A 19,523-nucleotide genomic window follows, 5' to 3' on the forward strand; every position below is an offset into this window, starting at 1 on the left:
CTCTCTCTCTCTCTCTCTCTCTCTCTCTCTCTCTCTCTCTCTCTCCCTCTCCCTCTCCCTCTCCCTCTCTCTCCCTCACCTTCTCTGTCACCCCCCTCTCTCTCTCTCTCACCCTCTCTCTTTCAGCCTCCCACTCCTCCCCCATCTCTCTCTCTCTCTCTCTCTCCCTCTCTCACCCCCCCCTCTCTCACCATCTCTCACTCACCCCCTCTCTCTCACCCTCTCCATCTCTCTCCCACCCCCCCCTCTCTCACCTTCTCTCACCCCCTCTCTAATCCTTTCTCACCCCCCCCGCTTGCTCTCTCTCTCCCACCTTCTCTCTCTTACCCTGTCGCTCGTCCTCTCTCACCCTCCTCACTCTCTCACCCTCTCTCTCTCAGCCTCCCTCTCCTTCCTCTCTCTCCCTCTCCCCCCTCTCTCTCACACACACTCTCTCACACACTCTCTCTCTCACCCTCTCTCTCACCCTCTCTCACCCCCTCTCTCTCTCTCTCGCCCTCTCTCTCACGCGCCCTCTCTCTCACCCTCCCTCTCTCTCACCCTCCCTCTCTCTCACCCTCTCTCTCTCACACACCCTCCCCCTCTCTCACACCCCCCTCTCTCTCACCCTCTCCCTCCCACCCTATTCCTTTCTCTCTCATCCTCTCCCTCTTTCCCTCTCTGTCATCCTCTCTTTCACACCCCTCCCTCCCTCCCTCTCTCTCTCACTTTCCCTTTCTCTCTCCCACCCCCCTCCCTTTCACACCCTCCTTCTCTCACACCCTCTCTCTCTCACCATCTCTCTCTCACACCCTCTCACTCTCTCACATCCTCTCTCTCTCTTACCCTCTATCACCCTCTCTCTATCACCCTCTCTTTCCCACCCTCTCTCTCTTACCCTGTCTCCCACCCTCTCTCTCTACCTCTCACTTTATCTCTCCCTTACCCTTTTCCCCTCCTCCCACTCTCTCTCACCCTCCCTTTCTTTCACCCTCCCTCTCTCTATCAACCCCTCTCTCTCTCACCCTCCCTCTCTATCAACCCCCCTCTCTCTATCAACACCCCCCCTCTCTCTCTCTCTCTCTCTCTCTCTCTCTCTCTCTCTCTCTCTCTCTCTCTCTCCCTCCCTCCCTCTCTCTTTATTTATATATATATATATATATATATATATATATATATATCACCCTCTCTCTCTCTCTCACCCTCTCCCTCCCTCTGTCACCCTCTCTCCCTCTCTCTTTCACTCCCTCTCTCTTTCACTCCCTCTCTCTCTCACCCTCCCACTCTTTCTCACTCCTGCTCTCACCCCCCCCCTCTCTCTCTCTCTCTCTCTCTCTCTCTCTCTCTCCTTCTTCTCTCACCTTATCCCTCTCTCACACCCTCTCCTTCTCTCACCCTCTCCCTCTCTCTCACACCCTCCTCTTCTCTCACCTTGTCCCTCTCTCACACCCTCTCCTTCTCTCACCCTCTCCCTCTCTCTCACCCTTTCCCTCCCACCCTCTCCTTTCCCTCTCTCTCCCTCTCTCTCCCTCCCTCTCCCTCTCTTCCTTTCTCTCATCCCCTCCCTCTTTATTTCTCTCACCCTCTCTCTCACCCCCTCTCTTACTCTCTCTCTCGCCCCCCCTCTCTTTCTAACCCTCCCCCTCTCTCTCCCCCTCTCTCTCTCTCACCTTCCCCTTCTCACCTTCCTCTCCCCCCACCTAATTTTCCATCTCTCTCTCCCTCCTCTCTTCTGTCTCTATCTCACTACCCCCTCTTCCCCTCTTAGTTTCTAACAGGAGTTTCTGTCATAAAATCTGGCAGATTTTCTATGGTCTGTCAGGAAAAAAGTGTTGTGGGGGGGTTGAACAGCTGCACAAGGCAGTTAACCTCTCAGTCATCGGGCATCTTTAATGTGCAATGTAACCAGCAGGTTTTGCCTACAGACCCTGAAAACCACATCCATTTTTGTGCACACCGCACTTCTTTCTGTGCGGGCCCAAATTATGTTCTTGCACACAGGCCTACTGCTTTCATAAATTGCCCCTGGTTGCATCATAAAGATGAGTGCCATGTCACAGCCATCTTTAAACCTGGAAGTGACCCGTGGCTTCTACAGAAAGAAGCCAGGAACTTTCTTGAAGGCTATGCTGCGGTAGATATTTAAATACCCCCCCCTATGCAGCTGAGCTGCAATATGTAGGTGGGGCATTGTGTGGGCATGGCTTGAGTGTGGGCAGGCACACGGGGGCCCCATTATTTCCTATTGCCCGAGGTCCCCATGAGTTGTCAGTCCATCCCTGGTTAGGAGTCTTTATAGTGTAGCTACCAAGTGCCATTCTGCTGAATAGTTCCTCACTGCTAGTTGCTTCCTCATTTATGAGAGAGCTCAGGAGACTAAAATGCTTTACAACTTTTATTCTGTCACTGTCAGGCTCAGAATTGTTGTTTTCTGTGTTCATGGTCTTCGTCTTGTTTATATTCAGTTCTAATCCCATGTTATAACTTTCAGCTTTAACTTTTCTTAGTAGATACAGCTTATCTTCTTTGATGCATGTCATCTGAATTGCGCAGGTTGTTGATGTTTCGCTCACCAACTTTGATGCCGACAGACTCTTTTTCCAAATTTACATTTGTGAAGATAAAAATAAGGGGAAACACACCAGAAAAAAAGGAAATTAATGGAGCCACCTAGAACTAGTAAGGACTAGGAAGGTTCAGTATACTAAATTTTTGTTTTTGGGTTTAAACTTCTCAACCTCAGTTGGTGTATGACAGCAAGATTCGTGCAAGTAATTTCACATAAAATAATCAACACAACACAGGTTTAAAATAACTGCAAACATATGACCACTTGAACAGAGAGTAATTAAAAGAGGAAGTGCCTCATTGTGAACAAAAATGGAGTTGCTGGGGTATATAAGCCAGGGTGGGTTTTCAATTCTGGTCTGACACTAAGCAACATCTATTTGCTGGGGACTGCATGTTGCTAATGATTTTAATATTTGACAGAAAATGTATAGTTCATTTCTTTTTGTTCAACCAATGGATTGAACAAAAATTTAAAAGATCCGACTCCCTCATCTACACATTCAAGGTGGATGCGGGGTTAAGCTCTGCTGCGCTATTGTGTTCTGATAGTAGGGAGCCTACTCCGCTATCAGAACACACTGATCAGTGTTGCTGGCTAAAGCAGACGGCGCTGATCGAGTGGGAAAAAGCCCAACAGGCTGATTGTACAGAAGTTAATTGGTAGACCCTTTTCATGAGAAATAGTATAAGCATTTCATTTTCACCTTATTCCCACAATTTACATTAGCTTTATGGCACCACCTTGGTATGATTTCCTATTTCCTCTGCAAATGTTGATCTGACAATTTATAAAGTGCTATTAGGCCTATCACCTACAGCTTTCTCCTACACTGCCTGCTGGCCTGTCATTGTCCTAGCAACATGCAAGAGGCCTTTGAATTTGACAGAAAACTGCTATCTCCTATGACACCACTGTAAAACATTCAGATCTCAGATAGAGAATAGTGCATCATTAACTACTGATGTTATGAAAGGGTTCTGTCAACTCTACAGGCAAGCATTCCATTATAAAATAATCTAAAGATGATATTTCACCACAAAGTTTTGATGCATTTATACAGTACATTAATAGAATTTATTTGCTAAGCTTTCTGAATAATTCACAGAAGTGTTTTGCTGAAATGCAGTTTTTTACATTTTTCTGCTATTTGCATCATTGATGGTTGGTTCCTCGAAAAACATAACTAAGGGATTCCACTGTGCTAGAGTAGTAGATGACAGTTATGTATTAATTAAAGTGATTCAGTGAGGGTGATTTATCAAGCAAGTTATCAACAGAAGCATGTCTAGTACATTAAAGCCTCATTTAGACCTGCTTTGCTGTCTGAAGTGCAATCCGTGTTTGGATTGTGCTTCAGGTAGCAATAGAGAAGCTTTGAGGAGGCATTGTATCGCCACCTAATCCTAAAATCCTGAAACCTATCCTCTTAGCAAACATGTTCCTAAATTTTTGCTCCCACACTATCAAGAACATGTGGCTCATTCCACCTCTCCCAAGTGATAGTACTAGCCCATTCTCAGCCCTGTTTAAGCTCTGACAAGTGGTGTGGAGCTTACACAGACCTTTCCTTTTCCAGCCCTAGCAGCCAAATAAAGCAGCTCTGGAGCAAGGAAATGTGTGCCCTGCTAGAGAGAGGGAAAGTGTAAAGAATCGTCAAAGGAAGTCACTCTAAAGTAAACCATTCATTAGAGATATATGGGTACTGCTATTGCCAATATCCTTCTGGAAAAACTAGTTTGCCAGCTGTTGCACTGACCCTCTACCTTCATTAGTTTAGGAATATATGATGTTAGGTTTTATCAGCATTTTTTTTTCTATGTTAATGACTTTGAAAAGACAGAAACCAGCAGGCAAAAAAAAAGAAAAAAAAAGGGCCATCAAGCATTTTCATAAAGAGATATCAGCATGCCTTGTGAGCAGAAAAAGGGAAGCGCCATCTAAGTGCAGAAAACCAAAAACGTATTAAGCTTATAAATTGGCAACTTACGTAATAAAAACCACAGCTCGCTTATCAAATGGGTATACACACAGCTGTCGTCCTGATCACATTGCCCATCCCTACATATATTGTATATATAGCAACTAGCCTTGTATTTTGCCAAGGCCTGAGGAAGGAGCGCACATGCTCTGCAACATGTAGCCACGCCCACACACTGCTCCATGTCCCTGGACTGATGTCAATTCTGCCCCTGCACTGGTGGTGCACTCCAAGCTGGATTGCAGTACTCTTCCGCTTCCTGGCTCTGGTTGTTGGCTCTACCTGCTACAGTATCCATACAGAGACACAGCGATGGCTGCCTAGTGCACAGGGGGAACCTGGGACCGGGATGCAGTTTTTAACATGTGAGTTGTCAGTTTATGAGCTTAATAAAAAAAATGATTGATTTGCTGCACTTAGATGGTGCTTTATTTTTTTCTGCTCGCATTCTGTTTTCAGAATTCACTTCTAACTCTTGGATAGCAGCCACAAGTTTCAAGCAGACCATAGGAGTGTTTTCCTTGGACTACACATTGGACTTTAATTGGACTTTCAAGCTATGTTGTACAAAGGCTTAGCCCTATGGTTTTAGCCCTTTATGCACCATAAATACCCCTTTACCAGCAAGCATTGTGGCAGGTTTCTTTTACCACAAGTTATCAGTAGTGTTGGTATGTAATATCCACCATCAGGCTTGGCTATTACTTTTATCATGGGTTATGATTATTGTCATTATTATGTAAACATTTTTTTTTTTTATTATTATTATTATTATTATTATTATTATTACAAATACCCATATGGTTCATATGTATGAACATAGTGTAAGGAAGCAAGTATTTGGCTCCAATTTTTCTTACCTTTACTTTTGTAGAACAGTTTTTCAAAGGTTGGCTGAGTACATATTCATTGATAGTACATTCTGTCTTCAACGAGACAGCACTGCACCTTTCAGATACTGTCTGTCAACGCCAACACAAAGAATTTAATGTGCAACTGGCTAATAAACTAAACTGCTTTAGGTGTATGTACACAAAGTACTAGAAAATAAGAAAATTGCACTTGTCCCCATAAATCTGTTTTTATTTGCGGAGCAAGTCATGCATGCTGTGACCTCAATATCCCACTATGCAGAGCGTGTCCCAGCTTTGCATAGCAAGCATAAACGACTTAGCTACAAGCCTTGCCAAGCGTCGAACACTGGGACACCTTAAAGAAGTAATCTCTGAGATTATCCACAGCTGAACCATTGCCTTCTCTGAGAACTCAATAACAGTAAAATGAGTCGGAGAGCTGCAGTAAGTATATGTTTGACAAGAAAATACATTTGATGTTTCTAGAGTGGAACATCACCTATGGATCTAAAGCGCATCAGAATGTGGTGGAGATGCGGGGGGAAAAAAGAGGGGGATATTATCGCTCTATGATTTGAATTTAAATGTCGTTTGGAAAGTTGATGTGTTGAAAGCAAGTATACCCAGATTAAAGCAAAGTGATGATCAAGTCAACTTTCAAATTTTTCTTGATTGTGAAATAATCCTTTTTAAAATACATGTTGCATTCAACATGAAAAATAGCCTGTAGTGGAAGAATGCAGAAATGATTTTCGCTATTGATTCCTGAGTGTTTGAAAAAATCCAGCCTAAGCCCTCTGCAATTAACTTGACTATTTTTGTCACTACAAGCCTTGCTTGCTGCTGAGACGAGATTCAAAAATCGCAATGAAATTCCCTTTTCACCGCCATAAAACTGACCCTAGAGTTCGCTTTCTTCCGAGCTACTGCCTGGTGTATCATTATTTTAGCAAGTGGTTTTGATGCCTATGTAGCCAGTAATTATTACCGTGAATATTCGGTTGATGTCCTGAAGCGGCGTCCGTCTCTGACACGCATATGGAGACACACGGACACATGATGAAGAGACTGGCATATTGAAACTGGCAGGGCAATCTTCTTGCACCTGAAGTGAAAAATACATACAAGGACAACAGCAATGTTAGAGAAATCAAATATTTCTACCCCCCCCCCCACACACACACACACACACACACAATCCCCTTTCTTTTTAGAGAAATTCACAAACGTCTGTTTTACACTGAGGGCAGGAGGCATGAATCCGTAAAAAGAATATCCTCCCATTTTGATCCCTGTGGTCTGAGGAGGTTCGCAATTTTGTGCAATTAACTTCACATGTGCATAAGAACAATCAGCACTGATTGCCCTTAAATATATTTATGTTGGAGCTTTTCAAAGGTGAAGTGCCGGATGAGAAGAGTTGCAATGTCTAATGCATGTAAAGAACTTTTTTTTCAATGTAATTTTTTTTTTCAGAATGAAACAATCATGCCCAGTAAAGAAAACGTGTATCAAAAAAACAAAAATGCAATATCTTGCAGCTTACTAGTTCCTGTACATGGTGGCCACATTAGCTTTATTTGTTCAGAGTTTTTTTTTATTTTATTTTTCACCTGGTGATCCTCTCAGTAACACATACCCTCTCCCAAGGTGACAACATTCATTGCATGGAGGATCAGCACTGGTATGACCTGTTCTTTCAGACAGGCTGTAAACTCACTGTCTTCTGATAAGCCTTCTGCGGTGGATCATTTTTTGGACAGTGGCAGACATTCAGAAGGAGCTACTACCGTCTTTCCATGCCTGTTTTTTTTTTTTGTTTGTTTGTTTTGTTCCTTTTTTAAATTGCCAAATGGCAATTTTACTGTGCAGGATTGTGCCCCAACTGCAAACCAAGCCTTTGGCTTGTGGTTGCAGTGAGACCCCACTGATCTTAATGGGCAAGTTTGAAAGGCAGTGCCAGCTGTCAAACTCTTTAGCCCACGTTAAAATGCTTTAGCTCTGTTGCTGCGGCATGTGTACAGCCCTATCAAGCTGTAATAATAGAATTACAGTGAGTGGCCAGGGGGGTGGAAAAGCTAGTCAGCTGTGTTTACAGCCCCTCAGACAGCAGTGGCTGCAGAAGCTGGTCAAATGAAAGTTTTCCAGCAGTCCTGTTAATCAGATCAGTAGATTACTTCTGTTGAACAGGGAGGGCCACACACAATTCGAAATTCGACCGGTTCAGCAAATGTGATCTATGTGTACCCAACTTAGCTTCTGCTCTCCAGCACAGCAGGGTATAACTCTGCAGTTCAATAGGAACCTAATTAAGACCCCCCTGTTCCCAGTAATGTTAACAGATCTGGTTAGACACACCCACTACTCTGTTCTGCAATACCAGTCTATGTAACCCTAGGTTCACACCTCAGCGTTTTCTGCATCGTTTTGCAGAAACGCACTACAGTCCATTTAACATGATTTCCCATGGGACACGTTCACATATCCGCGTTTTCGCCCGGTACGTTTTTTGGAAAGGGTCAGGGACTTTTTTTAACACAAAAAGTTGCGTTTTTGGTTTTGTAGACTTCAATGGAAACACTGCAGAAAAGCATGTAGTGTGTTTTTTATGTGTTTTGAGTCTGCCTAGCAACAAGAAAAATAAAAAAAAATTAGAAAAAGAAACCCCACAAGACGCGGCAAAAACACAGGTGCAAAACACAATGAAGAATTGGGTCAAACGCAAACTGCATAGGTGTGAACCTAGCCTAAAGAAGGTTGTGGTGAGGGGTGTGGCTGTTACTCAGCTCTGCCAACATAGAACACTGTGCAGGAAGCATCATTTTTAGTGAGCAAATAGATATTTTTAAAACATTTCCAAGCCAGTCACAAATCAAAACATGCAGGTTACAGGACTATACAAAGATTGAAATGGGTAAGTTATAAAACACATGGTGACGGCATTGCCAAAAGAACAAAACTTAAAAACTGATTATGTTGCACTGGGCCCTACAGAGAATATGTGACCAGGTATGTAACCCAAACTGACATCCATATGACATTGCCAGGGGTCCAAATTGATTTTTTTTCAAGCTGTCAGGTGACAGAGGGACACACTGAATATATAAATAAATTATTGAAATCTTAGTTCAAGATACATTGTGTTTTCTGTGAATTCTGATGAAAGTCAAGTTAATCATGCTGAAAATCAGGACGTCAGTACTCTTTTGCACATAATAACAGGAACATAACAAAGGCTCCTAAAGGAGCACTTGAGATCTGAGTAATATAGGTATTACTCATGGCTACATGTCGCTCCTGTCCATATTCAGCAATGGGAATTTAGCAAGAATTAAGTAAAACTGTATAAATAGGAACATATTCCAAGAAAACTGATTAAAATTATAACTCACCTAACCTTCAGAAATAACAACTTGCTGAACACTAATGGCCAATCATGTGCCTGTAAATAAATGTGACCTTTAAAAAAGGAAGACTTATTTCAAATAGTACATCTGTATTCTGGAAACTCCAGGTCATAGTCGGAGATCAAAATCATTTCAAAGATAAACACTTTTGATACGTAAATAGGGACTACTCAATAAGTTGCAAAAATACTGTATATTCATGTGGAAATAGAAGGCAGAAGAAAAAAAAGAAAAAAACTGATTTATACTGGTTGGTTATATAGATTTTATTTATTGGGAGTTCAACCTATCAGCAGGTAAGTGTAAAAACACCTTCTGTGGGAGAGCAATAATAGTGGTTTAGGGACTCCTTCAACTGACTTCTGCTTTTATGAGACCCACTAGAGACCATTTCTAGGGCTGGTTTTCTTATTGATAAAGGATCAACAGACAGATTTTAGCAACCCTTTATTTATCAATTAATGTATTAATTAAAAAAGTGAGATTCTTGGAGGGGTGTATTTAGGGTAATATAGTTGATCCAGATTTTTTTTTCTTTCTTTACATGTGTATATTTGATCATTCTTTGTGTATTATTGCTTTAAAATATTAGTTTACTTGTTTGCTGTATGTCTTGCTATCTAGACTATCTTTAAAGTGGTTGTAAACCCTTACATATACCCATTGAAGTGACTAGTCCCAGGTGATACACAGAGGTCAAACACATCCTCCTACATACTATGTTGTGCCTGTTTATCTGAAGTCTTTTCTTCTCTACATCTTTTCAAAGCGCTGAATTTTAAAGCTTGTCTGAGAGTTCAAAAAAGGGGTCTGAGATCTGAAGTTACACTCTGCAGAGCTTAGTGAGGAGAGCTCTGAGAGCTGATTGGAGGGAAGAGACACCCTCCCCCAGGACATCCTGAGCAGCAGGGAAGGAGCCAGCCCAATGTAAGGCCTGAAGGCAGCCACCAACCACCAAGCTGACAGGAAAGGACAGTGTGAGTACGTTTGTACCTCCTGAGCTGGATAAAGGGAAAGGACAGTCAGGTGGAAAACCCAACTAGCTTCTCATCTGGGACTGTTTGTTTTAAATTGGCAGCTTCTGTGGGATACCCTCGGGCAGCTGGGTGAAGAGGAGGATTCATCTGGGGTCTGAGGAGGCAAACTAAAGAGCTTTGAATGCACTTAAAGGAGAGACTATTTTTGTCCACGTTTTTGTACATAGGTGCTCTAAGTTGTCCTCAATTTTATAGTGCTCTTGGGCATGCTGTATACCCCTAGACCCCATCCAAGTTCTGAACCCCTAATAAAAACAACAAGGACTATTTACTGACTCCGAGTGCACACATGTGGAAAAATGTGTGTTGCCTGGCCATGTAGAGCATTAGGGGGACCCAAAACTCAGAGACTCCTAAGGGGGTAGTGCTACATATAATATTGCATGCCTCAAAGAGAGGTAATAAATATTCAGCCTAGCGTAAAAAATTATCTGCTTCATTATAGACATCTAGATTTGCAAATTGTGCCTAAGAAGTACCATGAAAAATTGTTCCTGAAAATAGCAGTTCTCTTCCTGACATGTGAGTATGTCTAGACATTCCCGGGCCTAAAGCCTTATAGCTGAATATCTGCTGTGTGAGAGGCACTCCTACCCCTGACTGCTAGTCTTATGAGGTTTGTTGTGAGATTTGGTGATGTATAGCTCACTGTTCCCCTTGCTGGGGAGAAAGCTGCATTACAAGGATCTTCCTGCTTCAGCTTCATTCATTCTATATGTCTGTTTCCCTTCACCTCTCCTACCCTTTCTTGGATACTCCCCTACCGGTCATAAAGGAGGCAGTTCTGACATGTGGAAGTACAGCCTGTATTCTCTACCAAGATGGCCACCTCCAATGACCTGGTGCAGAAAAAGGTCAGTAACAGGGAAAAGATTAGCTGATGACTGGTCCTTTGCTCCCTATTTGCCTTTTGTGGGCACAGCCTCCACAGTTCAGGTCCTCTTTAAGGATAGATTGAGTTTTACAATATCTCTGCTGAAAATATACAACATCCTTTAAGATACAGAAGGACTCATGATTAAAAATTGAATTTCTTTTGGTTTACAAACACTAGGTAAAACAGAAATGAAGATGTTGCCCAAGCCTGACTGATTGTACTGTTTCTAATCAGAGCTGATTTCACTGACTTTAGTGTTTCTGATATAAATAAATCTCTGCTACTGCATAACTCAAAGCACCTTGTTTAAAAGAACTATAATCGTCATGAAATGGAATCTTAATTATATGCTGTTTCAGCCTTCACACAATAGAGAAATGTGATAAGATAATGATAACAACTTGGCACCCAGTAAAATTCCACTTCATAATCTCTTGCACACGTTACGTTTAAGGCCCCATTCATATGGGCACTGAGGCCTGTAGAGCCTGTAGCCATTAATTTATGCATCTGGAGCCACCTGGACCTGTATGCAGGCAGTCTATGTAACATTATACGGTCACAGCAGCTGTATAGACACAGTCATTCATCCTAATTTAGCAGGAATGCTTATAGGGATGAAGTAAAGGCTGCCTATTGAAACTAGTACCCTACACTTGTTCACTAGTAAACTATAAAGCCAATTTTAGCCAGTGTACTGCTAAATTTAAGGCAGGGGTAGATTTGTCGAGATTCACAAATCATAATCACCAAGAAGGAACCTCTGAGTTGAACATCTTTAATTAGTCTTATCTGTTATAAGGGAATGGGTAAGGTATATGTAGCACTAACCCTTTCGGAGTTGCTGAAGACTGGGTCCCCCTATATTCCTGCACAATCAGGCATCACACTTTTACCATTCAGACTTGCTTCAGGAGACAAAAAAACAGTCCTTGAGCTTTGTTTTGAAATTGTATTGGGCATGTAAAACTTGGATAGGGTAAAGGGAGTATGGGATGCCCAAGGATACTGGCAACAGAGGACAAAACGTCCTGAACTATATTACAAGTCTTTACACAGAAATTCTGTTTGACCTAGTTAACTAGGAGGGTACTATATTTATTTTATATATATATATATATATATATATATATATATATATACACACACACACACACACACACACACACACACACACATATATATATAGCGCTTCCCTCTTGAGGGCCGCTGAGTTTTTGGGTCCCCCTAAGCTCTGCACAGCCAGGCTGCATACACACATTTTCCACACTTTCATCCGGTCAGTAAACAGTCCATGAGTTTGCTTTTTGTTGTTATATTAGGGGTTAAAAACTTGGAAAGGGTCTAGGGGTATATGGGATGCCGAATGCAACTGAAACAACTTGGAAGACAACGTTTTAGGCACAAAAATCAGCACACAGTCTTTGCAAGGAGCACAGACGGTAGACTGTGGGACACTGGAGGTCATTCTGTCCATCTTCCAGCCTATAGAGACTCCTCTCCTCTGGAGTCCCCTCCCAGGCTCCACACCAGGAGTACTTTCTCATTCCATCTTCCACCCGAATCCCCTGCTGACCAGGCTCTCTCAGATTTAAGGGCTGACCTAGCCACCATTCCAGACCTCCTGTCTGGGGATTTGCCAGATTCCCCCTAAGTATGCAGATCATCCCCTCCTTACCCCTGCCTATTGGTTTCTAGAAACCAACAAAGTTTCTAGAGCAGGGGGAAGTATCAGAGAACTGACCTGCAGAGCCCTCCAGCCTTAACCTGAAGAACCTTATTAACTCACTCCCAGGATGACTTCTACCCATGCTTCTAGCAAGCCTCTAACTATACACAAAAAAAATCTTACACTGGGCGGCATTACATCCACCCCCCACTAAAAAAATATTTTTATAAACATTTAGTGCTATTTTTTACCCTAGGTTTTCTTGGGTATTTCTCATTTTAAAAAAGTATTCTGCAAAGAAGGATAATGGGCACGTTGAGCAATTGCACATTTTTAGGATATCCACCCCATCTGAAAGGGGTCTAAGAAGAGGAAGCCCCAAGGGATGCAAACCATCTCTAAGTCTTCTTTTTTGCCCACCACAACAATTAATGAACCACAGCCTAGTCCCGGCATGGTGTCTGGGAGACAGAACACCATGCAGGACTCTGGAGGAAACCTTGCCCACAAAACATGTGTAATACAGACTTCTCCAGAGGTCCCTATTGAGGTAAAATACACTCTACACCTCTCCCACAAAGGAGTAGCAATAGACATGCTGACTTTGATAGCAGAACTAATTCTATAGAGCCAGTAAAAATATAGAACCTTCCTCCTTAACAAAAGGGAGAAGGAAGGACTCCCTGGATTTAAATTCTTGCAATCTTACTGTCTCCTGTATCCCATTCTGCTGTTTCACACACTACCTCCCAGCTTGCAGACTCTGGCCTGGTACTGGATTTGGACCTCAGGATCCCTGTACAAACCTTGCCTACTATGTCCATCCTCAAGACCTTTACAACTGGAACAGTCTTCCTACAGATAATGATATTGCAGATGTCACCCAGGACATCTCTGTTTTAACTTCCAGACTTGAGATCCTGAAAAAAAAGATACTGAACACAGAGTCACTCAGTTTATGTCTTTTAGAGAATCATACCAACAACAATCTACTGCTATTCTGCTTCAGTTAGATGATCAAGAGAACAGAGGCAGGCACAATAACAACCTCATCAGGGCAGTTCCTGCAGAGTTAAGTGGCATACAATCTTCAACTCCTACAGACTACACTGAGCACTAGGTAGTCACCAGCAAGCACCATCAAGACACCCAGAGATAAGATGTGCAGGGTGACTATTCAGGCCAGCTTATAATAATCCTGTGAACGACCAAAGCCAATGACATGTGCCTCCACTAGCTCAACACTCTTCTGATTTGAGCACGTTTCTGTGACATACATGTTCTGTTTTTGAAGTTCTATATTTGAATTTTATGCCTATCCTTTATTTACATTGTATAGCACACAACATACCTATGAGTGAAAATGTATCCCCTTTTGTGCCAACATGTATGCAAAGTTATGAGACACAATTCAAGGCAGCAACTATGCTTTGCAACTTTTGCACTAACCACTTTCTCTTGTAGGATACTCCCACGGGAACCAAAGTTTGGCCTTGGGGTATAATAGTGGAGGAATATCTGCACATTTAGTCCCTACAACTCACCCTTTAGTTTTCTGTAACTAATATCTTATTTGCTAACATTTTTACACATCTTTACTTTTCCAACCCCTCATTAGATACCCTCCTACCTCCCGTCCTTTCCTTGTTCTCCTCCCCACTACCTCCAATTCTCTTTTCTTCCACCACCCATATCTTCCCTCCTGTATATCTTTATTCTCCCTCATTTATGTTTAGTATCGAGTCTTTTACAAGACCTTCATACCCTACAGTTGTTACAATTACTTTAATACACTTCACATGCCAAGGGTCTAAACTCAACCTATCCATTGTCATCCCCAGGGACATCAATTATACTTTCACATTACATTTTCCACCTCTTTTACACAAAGCTAGAGCCCCACTCCAAGATACCTAAAAATTATCCCTTGCAGTGGGGCAGTGGGGTTTAAACTGCTTGCTTAGTCTAGGGGCCAATAAAAGCATCTTTACTTACATTCCCCAGTGCTCCAGCAGTAGACTGTCCCTCAGTGTCCTAATATCCAATGCAGGGCTATGGACCTTAGATCATCGAATCATGGTGAGAAATGGCTGTATAGACCACTCTAACAATATAGAGGTGCCTGCAGGAGCAGAGGATCAGATAAGTAAATCTGCTTTTCCAAATCCCCTAGCTAGAAACAAGCACGTAACTTTTGCAGTGTGTGGAGCAGCCCACTGCCAGAAAGAACTGTTTAGGTTTTCTGGAGTTTAAAATTATACTCCAAAAGTGGAACTCTGGCCTCTTCTCTTGGTTTGGTTGATGCAATATAATTAAGATGTGAATTATTTTCTCATATCAGTTCATTCCTTATTTCTTAACATTTTCTGGAGTCATAATATCCCACAGTTCAAACACCAGAACCTTGTCACTTGGCAAGACTGGTGGACTACTGCAGCTGTAGACATGACTCCAACAAATGGTCTCTCTGGAGCAATCCAACTATAATTTCCCATTTATAAGACTTTTATGCTGTTCCCAACAAATTCCTACCTATCTGAAATCATCTGATTATAGGGCTATCAACATGTGCATGGAATGGAGTCTGGACTGTTTCACTCCCACATTATGACATTATTATATAAACTACAGAAGAGTCAGATTATCAATTTGGCTCTGTTGTCTAGAATACCTGTGTAAATTGTAGGACTGAAAGATATACAAAATCTCCCATACATGTATTTTAGCTGTGTAACTAAGATGTTTGCCTTGAATTAAATAATTAGAAACGTGTATAAAAATGTGTAACACTACCCCCTTAGGGGTTGTTATTGAATTTGGGTCCCCCTATAGTCCTGTACAGCCAGTCAGTTATCATTTTTCACACAGCTTGCATCCACAGACAGAAATCAGGCCTTCGGCATTGGTTTTGTTATTTTATAGAGAGAATTAAACTTGGACCAGGGTATTGGGGTGTATAGGATGCCCAAGGGAACTGAACTCTGAAGACAACTTCCTGAACTATGCAAAGCTTCTTCTCTCTGACACAACAATCTCTATTGGAATGATAGGCAGCAGCTCCAGTTGTAATACCCCAGACTCTAGATGAACTCCTCTAGCAATCCAAAGGTTTTCTTCCTGAGCAGGGGATCTAGCTTCTGTTCTCCTAAGTAAGGTGTACAGTCACTAGTAAAAGGCTAATCTGGTTTCTCACCAGAGTGGTCCTTCCCCTATCTGCCCAGGGGGTGCAGGTGTACTCACTCAGATCTTCTCCTGTACAGCTTGTGGAATGACTGCTGCTACCAGGCCTAACAGCTGGGCTGCTCCTTCCTTGCCACACAAGTGGTCTTCTCTCAGGGGAACAGTGAGTCCTGAGGTTTCCTCCTTTCCAACTCCAGGTGTGCAGGCAGGCCCCATCCCAGCAAGCCACCTAGCAGCCTTATTCCTTCACATCTTGCTGACTCACACTCCTATCCCACCAAAATCTCCAACTCCTGCTACTGAGCAGACTCTAACACCTCTTAAACCCCTTGCCAATCCTCCTGTTGGGGATTGGCTGAGGTCCCACAAAGGTGCAGCCAACCACTCCTCAGATCCACCCACTGTCTCCAAGGCCCTCCTCTGAAAGCCTCAGAGCAGGGGGAAATTCCAGAGGGGCTGGCCTGCAGAATCTCTCAGCCCTGACCCAAATTTGACCCCTCTGGCTATTGCACCTGAGCTGCTATTCAGCTGCTGTCTAACCAGGAGGGTGCTACAAATGTAAGATCTTGAAACACAGCAGTTTGCAGCCCCTGTAACATTTTGGCTGTTTAAGCCCCATCCTGTGACTTTTATACAGATTCAGACCTGTTAAATACGTCATATACAACTTTCAATGTGGTACAAATGCAAAGGAAAAGGACAAAAGACTAACATATTCAGAACCAGAGACATGTGACGTCCTGAATGCTTACTGAAGTCTTAAGAAAAAGTATTCCCCAGATACTGTACTACTTCAAAGAGATGAATCTCTGTGGACTGTCCATCAAACTTTGATTAAATTCACGTGGCCAAATGTCAGGTTTTTCTCATTTCATCCATCACCGTCTCTTTGACAAGACAAAAGGCATGTTTGAAAAAGTTCAGCCAGTACACTTTTCTGTTCAGTTCATCTTTGGGTTCAACTGTTCAGCTTTTTTCCATTCTGTTTCCTTATCACCCTCTCAATTTGAAGCTCTCAGTGATGATGTTCCTTTAATATTGAAGGTTCAGGGCATATAGCTTAAAAAAGAACATTCCATGGCCTTCATTTTTAATTGAAATGGGCAGCTTGGCTATAGAGCATTATCTGCAATATTAGAGCACATTTTCACCAATAACCTCATCAGTGCATCTCTCCTGAGACTGCCTTCAGATGAACTGTGCATGATCTGCAATAACAAGCAGAGGAGCCTGCCCTGCTGCAGCCATTATTGTGCTAGAGGGCCTTATCCATGGCTATCATCAAAACTGGAATAAAAAGATAAGGATTGAAATGGAGAAGCATACTGGCTGCCAATAGGCAACAAGAACAGTTTTGCAGTCACTTGCAGTCGTCACTCCTGTCCAGAAACAAGACTAGAGCCCATCATGACTGACTGAGGGAAAATATATTGCCTTAGTTCTTATTTCTCAACCCAGTTTCTAATTAAAAAGCCTTTTTTAACAAAAGTACAGAAAAACAATTTTTCCCAGGTCTAAAGTTAGAATATTGGAGCCTTTCACCTATAGCACAGCCTGCTTTTATATACCTGCTGTACAATATCTGCTCAAGGTACCATTATAACCTGTATATCTCAAAATCATCATGTTCACACCATAATAACCTAGAGCCAACTGCTAAAGTGTATCAATAGCCAAATCCTTGTATTTTTGGTTTTGAATAGAGTAGAGCAGAGAATGGTACAGAAAGATTCTCTCTCTCTTTATATATATATATATATATATATATATATATATATATATATATATATATATACACGAAGGGCATTCAGGTCAAACCAGGACTTTTCATTTTATAGGTATAAAAAGGAATGCTAGCATGGTAGTAGTACATGCAGTAGTAAGTGGCAAGTGTGTCTTTTTACTGATAGGCAGGGCGCTTGTTGCGGGCCAGTCCAGAGACTGTTAATCAAGATGGCAGACAACAGTATTAGTGTGTGCATCGAACAGCGTGTGGTCATGAAGCTTCTTGAACGAAGGTGAATGAAGGTGTAAAACCTGGGGATATCCACAGAAGACTTCAGGCACATACAGTGATGAGATGCTAAGCCGCAGTAAGACATTTGAATGGTGTAAAGGTTTCAAAGATGGCCATACATCAGTGACAACAGCCAGCTCACAGCAGTTATTCCTGTAAACATTCAGCACGTGGAACATCTGATCCTGTATAATACGCATAAAGCATAACCTGTTGTGAAATTGCACGAGAGATGAGTTTCAGCGGTAATGACGAAGCGAAGAAGGCTATAATAGGATGGTTCCGACGTACTAACAAATCTTTCTATGCCGAAGCTTTGCAGGCATTAGTTAAACATTGGGATAAGTGTATAGATGCAGCAGAGGGATATGTCGAAAAATAAATGCTGTTTTCACTCCTTGAAATTTGTCCTATATATATATTTATATATTCCATAGCATAAAATACAGAAACATCCACTCTTCTGCAGCTTGTGTACCTTTTAGTGTTCTGGCAGTACTCAGTTTTTTCACCCAGCAGAAGGTTCCAACTGCAGAGAAAGAGAGCCCTGAGCACCAGTCAACTGACAAAAGGCCTGTAGACAGTTGAGTATAAAAGTGAAATCTGGCTACCAGATAAGATTTGCACTTTAGAATGAAAGCTTTAGCCAACCTGAAGCTCTACAAAGCCTCTAGGCTCCGATATCCAGAACGAACCTAAGAATCTAACTGAAATAAAACATTGTTTTTCTCCATGTTAGCCATAAACCCTGGAGCCCCTCACCATGTGTAGGTGACACATATACATCTTCCATTATCCTGCCAGGCAGTGCCTCACAATCTCATAGTATATAATCATAGATGATTAAATATCCATAACATTGGTTACAGCTTTCCTTGAATAACTTGCTGTCCATCTATGAATAAAAAACTGTATTGGAATACCCTGCAGAGTCAAACTATCCTTATATAATCCAAAGTATATGATCCTTGGACTAAAAAACAGCTGGCCAAACTATGTATTAGATAGAATAGATACCCAATTATAGTCTCATATCCTAAATTGTCCAAATACCATTGGCTATCAATATGCATTCTTACATTTTTTTCCATATACGTATTGCATGTGAGTTGTTTTTTTATTAGCTGCATACATTGCATACCAGCTGCATATTATCCACCAGAAATAATGCACAAAAAAATCTGCTCCAACAATCTGGATTTTGTAGCAGGTGTCACCTTATCACTGGGACAGGGAACACATACAGCAATAAAAACTCAACAAAGGTTCTAACTCTTCCTATCACAGTACAAAACTAAAAATAAAATTTGGCTGGAGTTTGACAGTAAAGGGATTCTAATAATTAGCCAAGGGTTGCACAAAAAGCTGACCAGCACCACTTCCCAGAAAAATGTGAGTAAACAATGGCTCCCATCAGACAAAGCAATTTAAAAACACACATATTTAGTAATGAACCTAACCCCTTAGTGTTTTTGATCCCATCCACATCATACATATACATACATATAACTGCTCTGGAAGAAGGCCAAGATATTGATTCACCAGATGTATACCAATTAAATACAGCACATATACTGTATGCTACAATTTCAGCCAAGTTGAGCTTCAGAGGGGCTGCAGTATCTTAACGTGTTTCGCAGAAATGCTTCCTCAGGAGAGGGGAGTTCTTTTTTTTTTTTTTATAATTTAAATATTTATTAATTTTCCATTTTAATTACATTTCATCATCACAATATAAATATATATATATAAAAATATATTCTATAATATTATATTAACCAACATTTCTACTTTATATACTCTATGCAACCTTTCCCCCCCTTCTCCACCCCCCACCCCGTATCCCCTCTGCCTATTCTATCTTTTCTCTGCGTCTTCTTGTATCAGCAAGTGGAAATTTTTCTGTTATCTTTATTCTTTCCTACATCTCATATATAATCTAGCTTTTTCCCA

At 41.8% G+C, this 19,523-nt stretch overlaps 1 protein-coding gene across 2 annotated transcripts in view; it reads right to left on the bottom strand.

Moving 5' to 3' along the window:
* Positions 1-19,523, bottom strand: part of DNTT (DNA nucleotidylexotransferase) — a 432,122-nt gene that overhangs the window by 354,376 nt on the left and 58,223 nt on the right. For both annotated transcript variants that reach the window (XM_089690283.1, XM_089690284.1), the window contains one exon: positions 6,372-6,488. In XM_089690283.1, the coding sequence (XP_089546409.1) occupies positions 6,372-6,488 (117 nt within the window). The remainder of the gene's footprint in view (positions 1-6,371; positions 6,489-19,523) is intronic.

This window comes from Staurois parvus, unplaced genomic scaffold, assembly GCF_062004578.1.
Source record: "Staurois parvus isolate SC_StPar_1 unplaced genomic scaffold, SC_StPar_1.0 ptg000525l, whole genome shotgun sequence".
Taxonomy (NCBI): domain Eukaryota; kingdom Metazoa; phylum Chordata; class Amphibia; order Anura; family Ranidae; genus Staurois; species Staurois parvus.